This window comes from Anastrepha ludens, chromosome 6, assembly GCF_028408465.1.
Source record: "Anastrepha ludens isolate Willacy chromosome 6, idAnaLude1.1, whole genome shotgun sequence".
Taxonomy (NCBI): domain Eukaryota; kingdom Metazoa; phylum Arthropoda; class Insecta; order Diptera; family Tephritidae; genus Anastrepha; species Anastrepha ludens.
The window spans coordinates 18,691,888-18,709,527 of record NC_071502.1 but is presented as its reverse complement, the minus strand read 5'-3'; the positions used below and the strand labels follow the sequence as shown (position 1 = coordinate 18,709,527).

At 37.4% G+C, this 17,640-nt stretch overlaps 1 protein-coding gene across 1 annotated transcript in view; it reads right to left on the bottom strand.

The window, feature by feature from the left end:
• The window catches only part of LOC128865722 (uncharacterized), a 34,208-nt gene extending 22,720 nt beyond the window's left edge, over positions 1–11,488 (bottom strand). Inside the window, exons 1-3 of the mRNA XM_054106011.1 lie at positions 11,280–11,488; positions 10,309–11,011; positions 4,936–5,070 (exon numbers count right to left, since the gene is read on the bottom strand). Coding sequence (XP_053961986.1) covers positions 4,936–5,070; positions 10,309–11,011; positions 11,280–11,331 — 890 coding nt within the window. The 5' untranslated portion in view covers positions 11,332–11,488. The remainder of the gene's footprint in view (positions 1–4,935; positions 5,071–10,308; positions 11,012–11,279) is intronic.
• Positions 11,489–17,640: the final 6,152 nt, after the last annotated feature.

Genomic DNA, 17,640 nt, shown 5'->3' with positions numbered 1-17,640 from the left:
CAAAAAACCCGTCTGTGTGGGAAGAGGCATGAAAAACCATTTCGAATAAAGTCGCGAGGGCGATCTGAAGGAGCAGACAGAGCATTGTTGCTATTTGATGGTGCGACTGTCGGTTGTTGTTTTCCTGTTATTCCATTTTACCAGATTTCAGCCCCAATATATGTATTGTCCGTTGCTCAAGACGAGTGAAAGTGAAATGTGTCAATGAGGCGATGTAACTCCTGTATTTGTCAGTACGACACAGACACCAAATCGCGGGAATGAGGTGGCCAGTGATACATAGAGGTGACTTTTTCTGGTTGCGATGGTGGTTCGACAATGGATTGTACTCGTATATAACACTGAGTTACAAATAACTAATTATTGTACCCAAAACAAGACAATTCAGTCAAAATGTAGAGCAAAAATCCGCATAAGTTAAACCATGTCCAGAGTTAGCAAATATCCGTGATAGTCTTTCAAATTGTTATGTTTCAGCAGCTGTCACAGTTATTCATCGCATTCAATTGTCAAAATATATTATTTCTCGCTTGCCGCACATGCGGGGTATTATCTAAAAATATTATCGAAACTCCGGCTTAGTTGTAAATACACAGATTCGAATTCGCAACATAAAATCATCTTCTCCCTCCAAGAGGCTCATTTTTGGCTCACCGATCGTTTCAATCTAATCTTTTTGAACGACTTTGAAGCCAACATTCGAGACACAAATGCCGTACCAAGTCAACAAAAATTGGACTTACCGCCGCGGTACTTCAGCATGGATGATATGATTTTATATAAGTTATCATATCATGCCTGCCCTAATATTTGACCCAGTAGTTAGCATTGCTTTGATCTTGTTTTTCACAAACAAATACGCCGTCTATAAATTCTGCCTAGTAATCATCACGCCATAATTTGTCCAGTTATGGGATCCTAACGTAACTTGCTCAGTAACAATGAAAAACACCAAATCCCTTTACGGTACCCAGACACCCAACTAAGAGCATTGCTTAACAACAGCTTAGCAATATGATCGGGTCAGTCAAGCATTACGACAACAACATGATAATGGGCTTGAGTTTGCAATAAACATTAATAGCAACTCCACAATAGAATTGGGTCGGTCAGGCATTGCAGCAACAACTTAACAGCGGGCGTTCGCTAACAGTGCATCCCAATAACAGTATCAACAAACACACAAGATCAAGGCAACAACAACAACATAGACATACAAAGGGTATTTAAGGTGGCAGCTTAGAATAAGAAGAGAGTTATTTCAGTTATTGATTTACAACGATAAGTCATGGTCGGGACAATTAATTTAGCTCTCGTAAGAACTAAACAAATATATGTCAGAGTACCTAGAATAAAGTCTATTTCTAAAAAAGTAAAAAGTGCTAAATATAAAGTGAAAAACTTAACTTATATAAGAATATAAGAATAATTATCGGTGTTTTTCAGAAATGTGTGAATTAGTAGCTCTAAATGGCTCCCTAAATGATTTTATTTAGCAAGACGACTCTAATACTATTTGGAAGACACGCAGACTACCTGCAAGGATGCATCAGGTCACGTGATAAAAGCCAGTTGAGGGTCATAGAAATAGCAAAATTTTCAAGAATGAGAATGTGAATTTTTTAATATAAAATATGCTTTAAAAATAGTTTTTGTTGGAAAAAAATGTTCAGCAATCCTTGAAAGTTTCATAGTGGGACTCCATTAACTTTACGAGTTATATTCAAATACGTACAGTGAAATAAAATATAGTTCATCAGTGAAAAATATTGCTCTGGTAAAGCGCTACCATACATACTCGTATATTTAAACTGAGCATAGCAACAAATTTTAATGAAAGAAATAATAAAAAATTTGAGATAGGGTATTTTTCAAAATTATCAACAAAACAAAATCCCAAAATTTCTTAACAAAGCAATAAATTTTGTTGTCCAAACATTTTTTGAAAAAGACAAAAAGAAAAACTGTAAAAATGTATATATAAACCTATAAATTAAAAACACAAAAAAAAAGAAAAAAATTTAACACAATCTCAAAAAAATTTGTACGGAATCGCTTAATTTGACAAGGATACGCACTTCTTAAGATAAAAATAGAAGCAAAAAACGAAAAATTTGATGCAGATATTTTCCAAGTATGCCAAAAAAAGACTTTCCCCAAAAATCCTGAGGAAAAAATTTAATTTTCTTCACAAAAAACCAAAAAGAATTTAAGTTTGATTTGCCCGACAAAAATAAAAAAAAATCTTTTAAACTGTTGAGAAGAACTGCATTTACCAAAATTTTCAATTACGAATAAATCTCAAAATTATTAATTATTTTTCAAAAAAATTTTCTACTTTACTTCTTATTACACTCAAGCCTACAAATAAACCTGTTTTAACCACAATTTTGAATTTGTCTACTAAAATTACAAAAACACTTTGATGGAATCGCTTGACTTGACATGGATTCGCTTTTCTTAAGATTAAAAAAAAGGAAACAAATAATAAAAGTCTGAGGTTTTTTTGTTTTTTTTTTTTTTAGGCCTTCTGAAACCAGGCTGAGCCTGTTTCTTTCCATCACCTCTCGCCGCGGGAAAACCGGCAAGTATTACTTCGCGGGGAGGGAAGGCGATTAGTCGCCGTTGCTGTGTCGCAGTCTTTCAAGACGCCTCATCTCTTTCATAATCTCGGCCACTAAGTCGTATGCCGCATTCCACTGTTCCTTCGAGCGCAGCATGTGATGTACGAATGCTTCCGGCGAAGGAGGTTCTCCAAAGATTCTATAGAGTCTTTCTTTTGCAGAAAGGAAGCGCGAGCATGCGAAGAATATGTGGTGAACGTCCTCTAAAATGTTGCCATCACAGTAGTCGCAATAAGGATTGTCGTCGTGGTTAAATGTATATAGATATGCTCTGAAGCATCCATGTCCACTCAAAAACTTGGGCAGGTAGAAGTCCACTTCTCCATGTGGCCTCTTTAACCAAAGCTTTAGGTTGGGAAGGCATCTGTGCGTCCAACGCCCTTTGGCCGAGTTGTCCCACCTAGTTTGCCACTCGTCGATGCAATTATCTCGTAACGCGGCCCGAGTAGACGGGCTTATATGTGTTCTCGCTATTTGGGCAGTTTCCATTGCTAACATGCCTAGCGGGTACATGCCAGATATTACTAAGGCAGCATCGTCGGACACCGTTTTAAATGCGCTACATACGCGTAGTGCGCACAGCCGGTAGGTAGACTGTAGACCTCGAAGGTATGATACATGATCCGATTTATTCGCCCAGATTGGAGCACCATATAAAATTTGGCTTTTCACGACATTAGCCAGAAGCTGACAGCGATTTTGTTTTGGTCCTCGTACGCTTAATATCAGCCTCGACAGCGCCGTAGGTGGGTAATTTTAAATATGTCAAAAACAGTTGTTCCCAAAAATTTTGAGTAAAAAATTAAAGAAAAAAATTTTTTTTCGAAGTAAATGAAAAAAAAAAAATAGGAAGTAGTAATAAAAAAAAGGAAATTTTTTTTTTAATTTTTTTGAAGTGAATTTTTTTTAAACATACTTTATCCTACAAAATTAAAAGCAAAATTGCCAAAAATTTTGAGCGAAAAAAGATTAAAAAAAGAAAAAAAATTAGAAAAATCTGATAGAACGAATGAAAACAAAAAAACTTTTTTAAGAGAACTCTTTTTACTTAAAAATGTTAATAAAAAAGATTTTTCTCAAAAATGTTGTGCAAACAAAGATTAAAAAAAGAAAAAATAACTTTTTTGTAGTTAAAAAAAAGATTTTCGCCAAAAAATTTTAGCAAAAAAGCACAAAAAAAAAATTTTTAAGTGTTGAAGAGAACTTGTTTTAGTTAAAAAAGTTAAAAAAAAAGATTTTGGCCAAAAATTTTGAGCGAAAAAAGATTAAAAAAAGAAAACAAATTAGAAAAATCTGATAGAACGAAATGAAAAAAAAAGCTGTTTTAAAGTTTGAAGAGAACTTTTTTAAAGTCTTTTTTAGTTAAAAAAGTTAAAAAAACAAGATTTTCGCAGAAAATTTTGAGCAAAAAAACAATTGAGAAAAGAAAAAAAAACAGAAAATCTGATCCAACGAAAAAAACAAACTGTTTTAAGTTTAAGAATTTTTTTTTACTTAAAAAAAATTAAAGAGAAAAGATTTTCGCCAAAAATTTTGAACAAAAACAAATTAAAAATTATGAAAAATCTGATACAACAAAATAAAAAAAAAATTGTTTTAAAGTGTTGAAGAAAACTTCATTCACCAAAATTATTAACTGTTTTTCAAAAAGTTTTCAGTTATTTCGTTGAGGCCTACAAATGAACCAATTTTCAGAAAAATTTACGACTATGTTCAAAATACTTTTATCACTTCAAATCGAATCGCTCCCTAGCTATCACTGCCTGCTGCGAAGCTTGCATTTGGATGTGTTACATCGAGCTCCCTTTAATAATTTTTTGCATAAGAATAACTGACTGAAAAGCACATTTCAAGTATTTATGTATTCTAAAATACGAGCCACTGATTTAAGCAAAAATTTCTATGAATCTATAAAACTGCAAAACTATATTGAACAAAGAATCTCTGCGAGTAATTCAACAACAAGTAAATTTGTGTGTAAAGTCGTCACAGGTAAAATTTCATGACCCTCCATGCGCTCGTACTTATGTACATAGAAAATCAATTTCAGTTCACATCACGAAGTATAGAATTTCATTTGCCATCCCACCAATAGCAAATAGTTTTATCGGTAGTTTCTATTTGTAGTGCTCTCAGCTGAATTCACTTAAATCACTGGGTTCACCAGCTGTTATCATTGGAATTCATTAATTAGTGCAAATATTTTGCAATTACCAAAGTAATGCAAACACAATGCAATTTACACAGTAGACCAACCGTTCTAAATCCACATATCCAATCAACTCATCAACCAACCCCGCCTCGCACTCACCTCAGCGTCTGTTCGGTGTTGTATTGAAATTGGCAAAGCTCGCAAATGGTGCTCCTCGAGGTGCTAATCCAACGTTCCAGGCAATGAATGTGCACATATGTCAGCGATCCCTTGCACAAACATGGCGAAACTAATCTGCAAATAAAAATATTTCAAAATTATCTCTATTTAAAAATGCGTTAATAATATTTGATTAAAATTAGAAACGAAATATCGACAGGAATTTGCATAAATATCGAGTACTTTGTCCTACGGGCATACACTTACACATAGACATATGTATATGCACACGCATACATACATATGTAATATACATATTTGAATGCATGTAGGCGCATATGCAAATGAATTTCAAAATCCATGAATGTAAATAGTTTTACGAAGCAACAACAAGTCGATGTGCGCGCATACAATATCGACTATCAAATATTCCATAAAGGCGAGTAGGCAAAAAAAAAATTAAAAAACAAAAATTAATATAACTAATTATTGCCACTTTTATGCAAATTTAATTAAATTATGAAATAAGTTTATTGCTCAACAATTGACACTACGGCCGTGGGGCATAGATAAAATAAATATTGAAATTTATGAAACTAATGTGGCTTAAATGCGGTTTTACGGCGGTAGAAATTAAACTTTACTGCACAAAAAAAAAAAATAATTATTAATGAAATGAAAGGATTCTGATAATGGAATGCGGTAAATTGGAGGAAGGAAAAAATCTCTCATTAACCTATACATCTTAAAAAGAAATGGCATAAGAAATCACAAATTTTTATATTTGTGCTTTATTTATTTATTAAGCTGTCGTAGCCTAATGGCTTGGTGTGTGACTACCATTCGGGAGTGCCTAGAACCATTTCTCTGTTGAGAATAGGACGATGATAGGAAAAGTAGACAATGAAAGGGAGTGTTTCGAGTGTAAAGTGTCTTGAAAAAGGCAAATCGATGATGGTGCCTCTTAGTGTTGTTGACTTACTAACGTCTGATGCACAAGCGAAATTGAAGATATCTTTCATGAATTTGATAAATGTTTCGTCATTTTTCACGTTTGTGTAAATGTAACTTGACCTATTCCATTGCAATTCCATTTACCTCCTTCTCTATATCCATACAAAATATCTATCAAACAAATAAAATAAAAATTTTCTTTTGAAAAATGCACCGATTCCATCAGTATTTTCTTATGACGTTGTCACGTTAAACTATCGTCAGTAAACCGATTTTACAGACAACCTCTTTTTTTAGTTTGAACTGTCTCCGAGCACAACGAGCAAAAATTTTAATCGTTCCCACGATAGTCGGTTCTACGTAAACGGAACGACCCGGATTTATATTCTGCCAAGAACTGTCACTTCAGCAGCATTCCCAATATGGGTATGGGGATTGTTTATGCTGCTACAACACCAACAACAGCAAAAACTTTAAATTGTGTAATAGATACTTTACAAGATATCGATCACTACAGCCTTTTACAGCCGAGAAAATAATGGATTTCTGTTTCCCCAAACCAATATATCTTTACTCTCAGATAAAAAATCGGCCAAAATCGCTTAAGGGGTTGTCTTGCCAATCAAGAAGCAGAATATTTTCATGATCTTGAACTATACAATAAGAAACCGCTGAAAACTCAAAATTAATATTTTGGTAGTTAACCACTTGCTCCGGGCACTGAGATTTTATGACCACATTGCTATGCTAAGTGATTCTCCTTCTACAGGGTGCGGCACTCGAAGTGTAACTAATTAAAAAGGCCACAAATTTAGTTTGGAAAATTACTTTTATTCAATTCAAAGTAAAAAATGTGTAACGATAATGCAAAATTAAAAATGAATCTACTTTTGCTCGATATGACCACATTTTGCCTTGACTATGGCCTTGAGATGGTCCAGAAACAAATCTCAAGCTGCCCGAATGTGATTTGCGGGTATTTTGGCCCACTCGTGGACAATGGCTCGTTTCCGCGCCTCGAGACTAGTGAATCTTCTAGATTGGACTTTGCTCTCTAAAATGGCATAAACAGAATGGTGAATTTCAGAGCCATTGTGTGGACGTTATGAAGCACGGAAAGTTGTTTTTTAGCCATTGTTGATTCACTCGAGCTTTGTGAGACGGTGCCGAGTCCTGTTGAAATGTCTACGGTCTGCCACTGGAATGATTGTCTGCTCACGACTTGAAATCAACCTCCAGATTTACCTGGACGCCAGGCTCGATGAAAACGATTGGAGGGTGACCATCTGCGGTTACAGCGACCCAAACCATTACGTGTAGCGGGTGCTGCCTACTGGTGGACAATCGATGACTCAAGTTCTCGTATGAACGATCAGTCAAATAAGCCCTACCGTTTGGGAGTTTATGAATTGCTCAATTTGAAAAATTTTCTCGTCAAAAAACACAATGTTCGGAACACGGAAATTTACCACTTCCGATCAAGCGAAGTACTCCTTCGCTCTCTCGAGTGTGACTTGTTGCTGCTTTGGTGTGAGATCATGCGCCTTTTGGATCTTGTAAGGCTTGACATTGAGATAATTTTTCAGTATGCGGCGGATGCTAAGGTCAGATATTTTCAGTTCTTTCGCTATTTGATTGGCTCTTCGTTGGGGACTTTGCTGAAGTCGCTACTTCACTTTTTCAACTACACCGCGTGACGTTGCAGTCTCTTGATGACCCCCTCCATGACGTTTCGCGATGGTACCAGTTTCAATGTAACGAGGAATGGTGCTATAAACAAAAACTTTATTTACTTTGAGATGCTCGAGATCACGAAAAATGGCTGGTTGTGATTTTCCAGCCAAAAATGATACAATCACACTATTACGATTCAAATTCATTACTAATTTTCTTGTTTACCTTTACAGGTATTGTTTATAAGCCATCATTTGCGTCTCAGTTTTGTTGAATTTTTTTTTCTGTGATGGAATTAAAACGTAATAGTGTGATTGCGTTACATTTGGCTGGAAAATCACAACCAGCCATTGTTCGTGAGCTCAGTCACCTCAAAGTGAATAAAATGTTTGTGTATCGCACTATAAAACGTTACAATGATACTGTTAGCATTACAAAACGCTATGGAGGTGGACCAAAAAAAACCGCAACAACGCCAAAAATGGTTCGGAAAGTGAAGGCTCGACTTGAACGAAATCCACGTCGAAGTGGAAGAAACATGGCCAAAGAACAGCATTCGACGCATATTGAAGAATGAGCTCAAGGTCAAGGCTTACAAGTTCCAAAAAGCACACGATCTTTCACCCCAGCGAAAAAAAGTTGGGTGCGAAAGAGCGAAGGAGTTGTTGCGCTTGAACAAACGTGGCGAATTTCAGAACATTCTGTTTTCTGATGAAAAAAATTTCCGAATTGAGCAGTTCATAAGCACTCAAAACGATCGTGTTTACTTGACCGAACGCTCATACGATAATTTGAGCCTACGTGTGGGCACTCGAAGCAATTTCCTATCGCAAGTAATGGTTTGGGCCGCAGTGACCGCTGATGGACGCTCTCCAATCGTTTTTATCGAGCCTGTTGTCAAAGTGAATGCGACTTATATTATTATCGGGAAAATGTTTTAGAAGCTGCTTTAGAGCAGTGGACATGCAAACATTTTGGTCGTAAACCATGGACGTTCCAACCGGACTCCGCACCGTCTCATAAAGCTCGTGTAAACCAAGAATGATTAAAAAATCAGGTTCCACACTTATTTCACAATGACTTTCGAATTCACCAGACGCAAAACCGATGGACTATTCCAGGACTGAGGACAAAAAAATATGTCAGTATGGATGCGCTGAAAAAAGCGATAATACGAGAATGGGCCAAAATACCTCAAGATCACATTCGTGCGGCATGCAACTCATTTTTTGACCGTTTGAAGGCTATAGCCAAGGCAAAAGGTAGTCATATCGAGCTAACGTGAATATATCTTAAAATTCTAATCATTTTTGAACAATTTTGTCTTTGAAATCAATAAAAAGTAAGTTATGGTGTTTTGAATAGGTAACACTTCATATCGTTCACCCTGTACATATGCGCATATACATACATATATATGTATGCTCACTCAAGTAGGAGAGAGCCAGATGTCGAACGTTGCCGAACGCGGGGCCAATTGTGCCTCTTTGTCGTTCGTTCCGCGCTCTCGCTTGCAGTTCAAGCACGGTAACGCCGCATGAGCAAGATAACGACGGATTTTTTGGTGCGTGCAGCCGGCTACATCGAATTATAAATTTGGGATATTTTTTGTTTGTTCTGTACAGCTGTGAGTTACAGGGTGTTTTTCTTTGATAAAGGCGAAAATACAAGCCTGGCAGCACAAATTGTGAATGTGGCTTATGGTGCCGACACTGAAGCACAGTTAGTTACGTGCAATTTTGGTTTCGTTGATTCCGTTCAGACACTTTTAATCTTAAAGAAAATGTAAAAAATGTCAGAAACATTGATAAAATCAGAGATATAATCCAAGTTGACAGGCATGTTGGTAGTAGTAGCCTCATCCAAGAGCTAAAAATCGACATAAAACAATTTTAAAACCATTCCTGGAAAGCTGCATTTAAAGAGAAACTCGTTGTTTGGGTGCCACACCAATTAACACCGAAATTATGAGGGATCGAATTTTCATCAGCGAAGCCTTGACCAAACGGAATGAAATCGACACATTTCTTAAGCGGATGGTGACTGGGGAGGGGAAATGGGTCATGTACGACAATATTTTGTGAAAACGATCGTAGTTAAAGCGTGATGAAACAGCCCAAAGGGTGGCCAAACCAGGACTTAAGGGCGGCAATTTTCACTGAATATGGGATCACTTATTATGAGTTGCTTCCGTATGGCCAAACATGAAATTCAGATATCCCCTGCCAACAACTGAATCGTTTGAAGATAGCGAATGCTTAGAAACGGAAGGAATTGGCCAACAGAAGAAGTGTTGTGTTTCATCAGGACAAAGCAAGGCCCACACACTCTGTAGTGACTCGCCAAAAACTCCGAGATCTTGGTTGAGAAGTTTTAATACATCCACCTTATAGTCCATACTTGACACCAAACGATGACCACTCATTGCAAAACTTCCTGAGTGATAAGAAATTTGTATCAAGAGAAGATTGTGAAAATCGATTGCTAGAGCTAAGGACTACGACTTCTTTGAGAGACGCATTATGAAGCTACTGACAAAAAATTCTATAACAAAACGTTGCATATTTGACACAAATCGGACAATCCGAAACATCTTAAATAGAGTTTTGAATTTGACACAATAATAATTGATTTCCCCAACCCAATATAATATTTGTAATTTTTTTTTAACAAATTAAAAGAAATTCTTTCCCTGACTATTACCGTGAATTCTCCTCCACCCTTCCCACCACAGGCAATACTCACTTTTCGGGATTCTCCGCATTATGGCAAATGCGACAGACCAGCGAACCAATCGAACGCACCGAGTCGGTCGGTGTCGTTTGTAGCAACCCTTCGCCGTTACCGTTACCGCTTACACCACGCGCCCCCTCACCTTCAGCTCCAGCTACCATCGCTGCATCTCTAGTCGCCGCTAAGCTCTTCGTGACGCCTTGGCTACCAGCCTGCAGCATCAGTTCACGCGTCGTTCGACTTGTATTGGAATCCAGTAGCTCGACACGCGCCGTCGTTATCGTCTGTTCCGAATGTGCCAGCAAAATACGGTCTAAAGTCTGTACGCTCGCAAATACTTTTTCATCTGATGACTGTGCGGCCACGAGTGCCTTGAACACATTGCTTTCGGACTGATCGTCAGACTGTAGCGTGCAATCGGAGTCAAGGGATTTTTGGCTAAGCGATTTATCAGTGTTCTCCGGTGCCAACAAAGCCATGCCTGCTTGGTTGATTGTCGCCACTGGCCTCATTGATGGTGCTGCTGCTGTTGAAGTGGCACTTTCCGCAAGTGTTAATGTTGTTATTCTTGATGGTGTTGTTGCTGTTGATGGAGTTGTTGCTGTTGCTGTTGTTCTTATGTCCAAGCTGTTCACTGGTAATACCTTAACTCTGGCTGACGCCTTGGCGGCTAGCGTGACCAATGTTGGTGGGTTTAACTGCTCTTTGGCGTACCCTGCAAGTAGTGGTTAAAAGGCGTGAAAAAAGCGAAGAGGAAATGAAATGAAATTAAAAAAATATTCTGTGATGGGTGAAGGCCATTTCTCTTTTGCTCCATGTATGGACACTAATTGAATTAATTGCAATTAGTAGTCTCGAGCATGGCCAATATGGCGCTTGGCACATTTTTATAATTTGTTTGATTAAACTTTAACTTTAGCCGACAGCTGCATTTACGCGTCATTAGTTATTCATCGCAGCCCGATTTTCCCATTTTCACATACCGTCGTCTTTATTGCTGCTATTTATGTTGCTTCTGCTATTCTCAAAATCCATGCTCTTTCCAAAATCTGTTTTTTAATGCAGTTTTTTTGCTTCATTCGAAAGCTTATGCATCTGAGTGGCTATATTTCGTTAATTATTTTTATTTATTTTGCTTAAAAAATATACAAAAAATTTTGACCTCAATATTTCAGTCAGAAAGCGTGACGTATTTCTTATTTTTATTTTTTTCTTGTGTCTATGCCTTTCAGCTTTTACTTAAATAGCAAAGTTTATAAAAAATTTAATTAGTAAGAAATAAGTGTAAATAAAGATTGCAAGTAAATAATTTTACATTACGGGTATTAGCGAGTCAACAGGAAGCGAGTCAGAAGCAATAACTGAGGGGAAATAATGTACCCGATATATTTACTTATTTGGTTGTAAAAACCAAAGAAAAATATGGTACCATCTCCGTGCCCTTACAAAATACGTAGCGTTGCCCGGTTGGAAGTGTTTACTGAAAGGATAAGAAGAAGATGATTCTAACTAAAATCAGCGCCTTACCGATTTTTTAAAGATTTTGTGGAAGGAAAGCAGCCATTCCATATTAAATATTACACAAAGCGGAGATCTTCAGCAAAATGGCCCTCGATTTCGCTGAAATAGTGTACATTATGAACTGATGAATTCGTAAAATAATTTTCCATATTTTTCGTAAAGGTTAACATAGCGAAATTCCTTAACAAGAAGTGCTAAAATCTTATAAAGGATGATCAAAATGGAGGTACTTTTTCCAAAAGGGGTTTTTAGACAGATCTCGAGGGACTACTGTTACATACATTCATACATACTTTCTTCATTATTCATTGGCATTTCATCATGGAAAGACTTAAGCTTCAAAACGAATCGTAATTACAAATCGTACATTTACGAAAATCGACGATCTGTGAAAAGTGTTCCTCGCGCTTAGGCCTACTTTTGGTGTTCAGCGATGAGGCCCATTGCTGGTTTAATGGCTATGTCAATAAGCAAAATTGCCATATTTGGACAGAAGATCTACCCGATGCCATTCACGAACAGCCACGGCATTCATTGAAAGCAACTGCTTGGTGTGGCCCATGAGCTGAAGGATTCATAGGGCCGTATTTCTTCAAAGAACAGGGTGACACCAATGTAAAAGTGAATGGCGAACGCAATCGCGCCGTGATAAATGACCCGTTAAACAATGGATATACTGCATCGTGGTTTCGGTGAAGAATTTATCTCTCGTCTCGGACCAGTGGACCAAATTGTTGGCCATCAAGATCGTGTGCTATCCCACCTTTGGACTTTTACTTGTGGGGGTCTGTAAAGTCTAAATGCTTCGTGGATAAACCAGCTTCGATTGATGTATTGGATGCCAGCATTACTAAAGGTATTTACGAGATGTCGACCAAAGTTTCCCAGCGTGCCGTGAGCCAATCAAACTTGGTTATTACGGATGTCCGAATTGTGGCGCAGTTTCGTTCAATATTTTAGAGGGATTACCTCTAAAAATGTAAATGCCATGAATGGTTCTACACAAAAATAATAAAGGTTGCCCAATAAATTTGAATTTTTGTTGTTGGATTTCATGTTACAATCCGATACCTCTAAACTGATGACCCTTTATATATTTAATATCCTTCCACTCCGAGTGGAACCAAACTGGCCCTAATGGTTTCTGTTTCCCTCAAAAAGATAAGGGATGGCTCTAGGTTGTCTAGTCCAATGGTATGGCTGCTACCTTGAATTGCACGCTGCTGTTGACAGGTATTTTGACATATGCCCTTCAGGATGTCGGTACAAGCATTTTGGATGGCCTCTACGGACGCAAAACGTTTCATGGCCTATTTCCGAATAGGTAGAAGTGAGGAGGGAGCCATATCAGGCGAATACGGTGAGTGATTCATGGTTAAAATGCGACTTCTGGTCAAAAAATCAATCACAAGAGTAGATTGATGAGATGGTACATTACCATGCAATAAGCGCCAGCTTCCTCCTTCGCGGTATTCAGGGCGAATTCCATAAATGCGATGCAACAAACGTCTCAAAATGTCAAGATGGAAAACTGCGTTGACGGATTGGTCCATTGGTATGAACTCCTTGTGGACAATTCCCTTGGAATCGTAAAACCAAATGAGCATCGACTTGATTTTTGACTTCTTCAAACGCGATTTTTTGGGTGGTGACTCCTCTGGGACCCTCCATTCGGCACTTTGACGCTTAGTTTCAAGTTCATGTTGGAAACACCACGATTCATCACCAGTTACAATGTTGTAGAGGAAGTTCTCGCCTTTTCTCGCCTTTTTAATGAGATCTTTCGAATGTTGAATTTTTAGCAGTTTTTGGTCATCAGTTAACTTGTGCGGAATGAAATGTGCACAGACTTTCCATAAGGCCAAAAGATCAGTTAAAATTTGATAAATCGATATTATGGAGATATTCAACTCCGATTCCATGAATTTCAAAGATGATTTCGGTTCATTTTTGATAAATTTAGAAACAATTTCCATGGAGTTTTCGGTGATTACTGATTTTGAGCGGCCCGTATGTTCATTGTCATTTATGTCCTCACAACCATCTCTGAAACGTGTAAACCACTTATGAACTCTGGTTCAAGATCGCCATACACATTTTTCATCAATTTAAATGTATCGGTACATTTTTTACCGATTTTGAAACAAAATTTGTTATTAGCTCTTTGCTCGAAACCCATTTTTGTACCAATGACACAAACATACTGACACTTTAGACGCAATAACTTCGCTTCGAATAAACCGAATGTCACCAAGCTTGCACTGGAAGTCAGCTAGGGAGGTAACTTCCCACGCACTAATTCACTAAAAATATGGTGTCCTCAAAAACATTTTTATGATGCCAGTCTTTCTTTTTCTGGACTTCACCTTGTACAAAGCCGATGAGTCTGGCTTATTTTGGAAGCTCCTGCCCGATAAAACTCTTGCGCGCTTAAAAGAAACCTCGGCACCGGCGCATAAGATCAGTAAGGAGAGAATTACGTTTTTGCTCAAAGAGCTTGTTAAGATTTAACAGGAAAGTTATAAGAATCATGATAGGGGTATTAACTGGTCATTGTTTAATAGGTAACCATGCCAGAAGGTTAGGACTCCCATACTACGATTTCTGTAGAAGCTGTCTTAATACAGAAGCAGAGGAAACAGTGAATGTGAAGGCTTAGCCAGAAGGAGGCTTCACATTTTTGGCACTGCATTTTTAACTGATGTAGCGGATATAGCGCATCTAAAACTAACGAAGCTATGCTCGGTTATTAAAGCTACAGGATGGTTTAAAAAGGAACCCAAAGTGTAAGGCTAAGTTCCAGTGGTATCACAATGGATCTACGACAGGCCTAAGTGTGTCAGTGCGACAACCTACCTACTTGAGTTCCTTGCTTGTACAAATGCTGCTGGAAATCAAAAAGTAAAAATAATTCTTATAGAGGCAAATCCGCTTTCATTCAAGAATATTTACTGATGTGCCTGTTGTCAAATGAAACAAAAGTGCTTGGATGACCTTAAATTTCTTTGAGGAATCGTTTGACATAACATTTATTCCAGAGGTAGGTTTACGAGCTTTCATTGAAAAAGGCAACGCAGACTACTAAGGAGAAGTAAAATACTGGACGAAGGTTATGAAAGGCGAAGTAAGGGACTGGACGAACAGATACGAAAACGTAAACGGGGCAATTTTATGCGAACTAAAATATTTGTCTCTCGAACAGTTAAAGTGAATTATCTGAATATCTATAACTTACCAAAATAAACCATTCATCAAATTATCATATCAATGATTACATGAGATGAAACTTTCTCCAAACCCTCTGCCAATATGAACAAAGTTTGGTTTACGCAAACGAGATGCTAATAAATTTCCGGGAAGCATCTTTACAGAATAAACACACATACACACACAGCTATATATAACCAATTCTATAGGTATTGTTTAGCTGCTACTTCTTTGTTGTTAAACGAAACTTAAAGGAAAGGATCAAATACAAATACGTAGGAAGAAGCATTCACTTGTAAAATAAAGACTGGGAAATTGTTTTTTTTTGTTTATGCTAGCGAATAAATAGAACTTGCGAGCGATAAATCAATGGAAGCTTAGAGGAAGTCGAAGTTGTACTATTTCCGGCCACAAAAGTATGTGCGTGAGACCAATGGGCAAGTCGACCGGTATTTACAAAGTTTGTTTTGTTCCGTTATTATTCCTCCTTTACTAGTAGCTACACAGTAGGAAAATCATTGGCTAATGAGTTGTTGGCCTTCTAGTGAGGCATACTTTATTTGCCTTTACGCAGTGGGTAGGTCGTCTAGAAGAGTTGATGAGTGTAGCGAGAATACTCTTTTTTACGCAGCGCTACTCGGTGACTCAATGTAAATAAATACTAATTTTTGGAGAAACTTGTTTATTAAACCTTGATATATCGGCGAATAAACAAGTCTATAGGGAGGAAAGCATAAAATGGGGAGAAAATTTATTTTGAGAACTAAGTTTCCCGTAAAACAAGGAAACTTGCCACAGATGCTTATCGGCTACTCTTATGGAAGAGATATTACCTATTTGCAGGAATTTTGCGCAATACAAAATTAATTTGGATTACTTATCGTCATTTTATAAATAACAAGAGGTGAAGCACAGCAAATCTTGTTGAAGATCCTGTTTAATACGGGCTATTAAAGTGACTAAAAAATTCCCCAGATTAAAACATTTGAGAATTAATTATTTCTAATTTTCTTGGGAAATTATTTCTTTTAATTTTGAAATATATATTTTTTTGGTTTGGCAGCATAAATTTAGGTAGTCGTAATTTCTAGAAGCCTTTGAGACTCTATTTCAAAAAATATTTTACTTATGAGTTATATATTTTCAGTATTTTTATAGCTCAGCCGAAAAGTATTTGAGAATTTCATTTTTATTGAAACCAAAAATATTAGTTGGAAAGAAATTTTGAATTTTAAAATATACAAAAATATGTTGTAGGAGAAATTATAAAGAAAATCAAATGCAAGCGCAGTCTCGCTTATAGCTTTTCTCATGCTTGAAGAATTCTTATCTTACCGCAATGAGTAGACTTAGCAAATGCAATGACCCTGAGAGCGATGCCGCAAAAGCGTGGCTATTGGTAGAGCTTTCCAAGCCGAAAAGGTCGATGGTAAGCACCGCAACAAAAACCAGTCTACCTAATGGCGCCTGATCACAGGTTAGTGGCAGCTACAGCGAGCATCCGTCTTACATCAAGCGGCTAGCGATGTACATGGTGAAGTCCAAAATAAACAAGACTGGCGTCATAAAAATGTGTTTGATGGCGCTATCTTTTTAATGAGTTCGTGCGTTGGAAGTTACATCTCTAGCTGACTTCCAGTGAAAGCTTGGTGACATTCGGTTTAGTGGAAGCGAAGTTATTGCGTCTAAAGTGTCAGTACGTTTGTGTCATCGGTACAAAACTGAGTTTCGAACAAAGAGCTAATATAAAATTTTTTTTTTTAAAACGGTAAAAAATGTAACGAAACATTTGAATTGATGAAAAAAGTGTATGGCGATGATTGCCTATCTCATACCAGAGTTCCTAAGTGATTTACACGTTTCAGAGATGGTTGTGGGGACATAAATGGCAATGAACGTACGGGCCGCACAAAATCAGTAATCACCGAAAACTCCATCGAAATTGTATTGTAAATTTATCAAAGTTCCGAAATCATTCTTGAAATTCATGGAATCGGAGTTTAATATCTCCAAAACATCGAATTATTTTAATTTAGCTGATCATTTGGGCTAACGAAAGGTCTGTGCACGTTTCATTCCGCACAAATTAACTGAGGACCAAAAAATGCTAAGAATTCAACATTCGAAAGCCCTCACTAAAGAGACGAGAAAAGACGAAAACTTCCTTTACAACATTATAACTGGTGATGAAACGAGGTGTTTCCAACATGAACCTGAAACTAAGCGTCAAAGTGCCGAATTGAAGGCTTAGACGAGCCACCACCCAATAAATCGCGTTTGGAGCAGTCAAAAATCAAGTCAATGCTCATTTTTTTCGATTCCAAGGGAATTGTCCAGAAGGAGTTCGTACCAACGGACCACACCGTCAATGCAATTTTCTATCTTGGCCTTTTGAAGCATTTGTTGTATCGCATTTATGGAATTCGCCCTGAATACCGCGAAGCAGGAAGCTGGCGCTTATTGAATGGTAATGCACCAACTCAGCGATTCATTCTTGTGACCGATTTTTTGACTAGTAATCGCATTTTTAACATCAATCACTCACCGTATTCACCTGATATGGCTACCTGTGACTTCTACCTATTCGGAAAATTACATTTGGCCATGAAAGCAAAA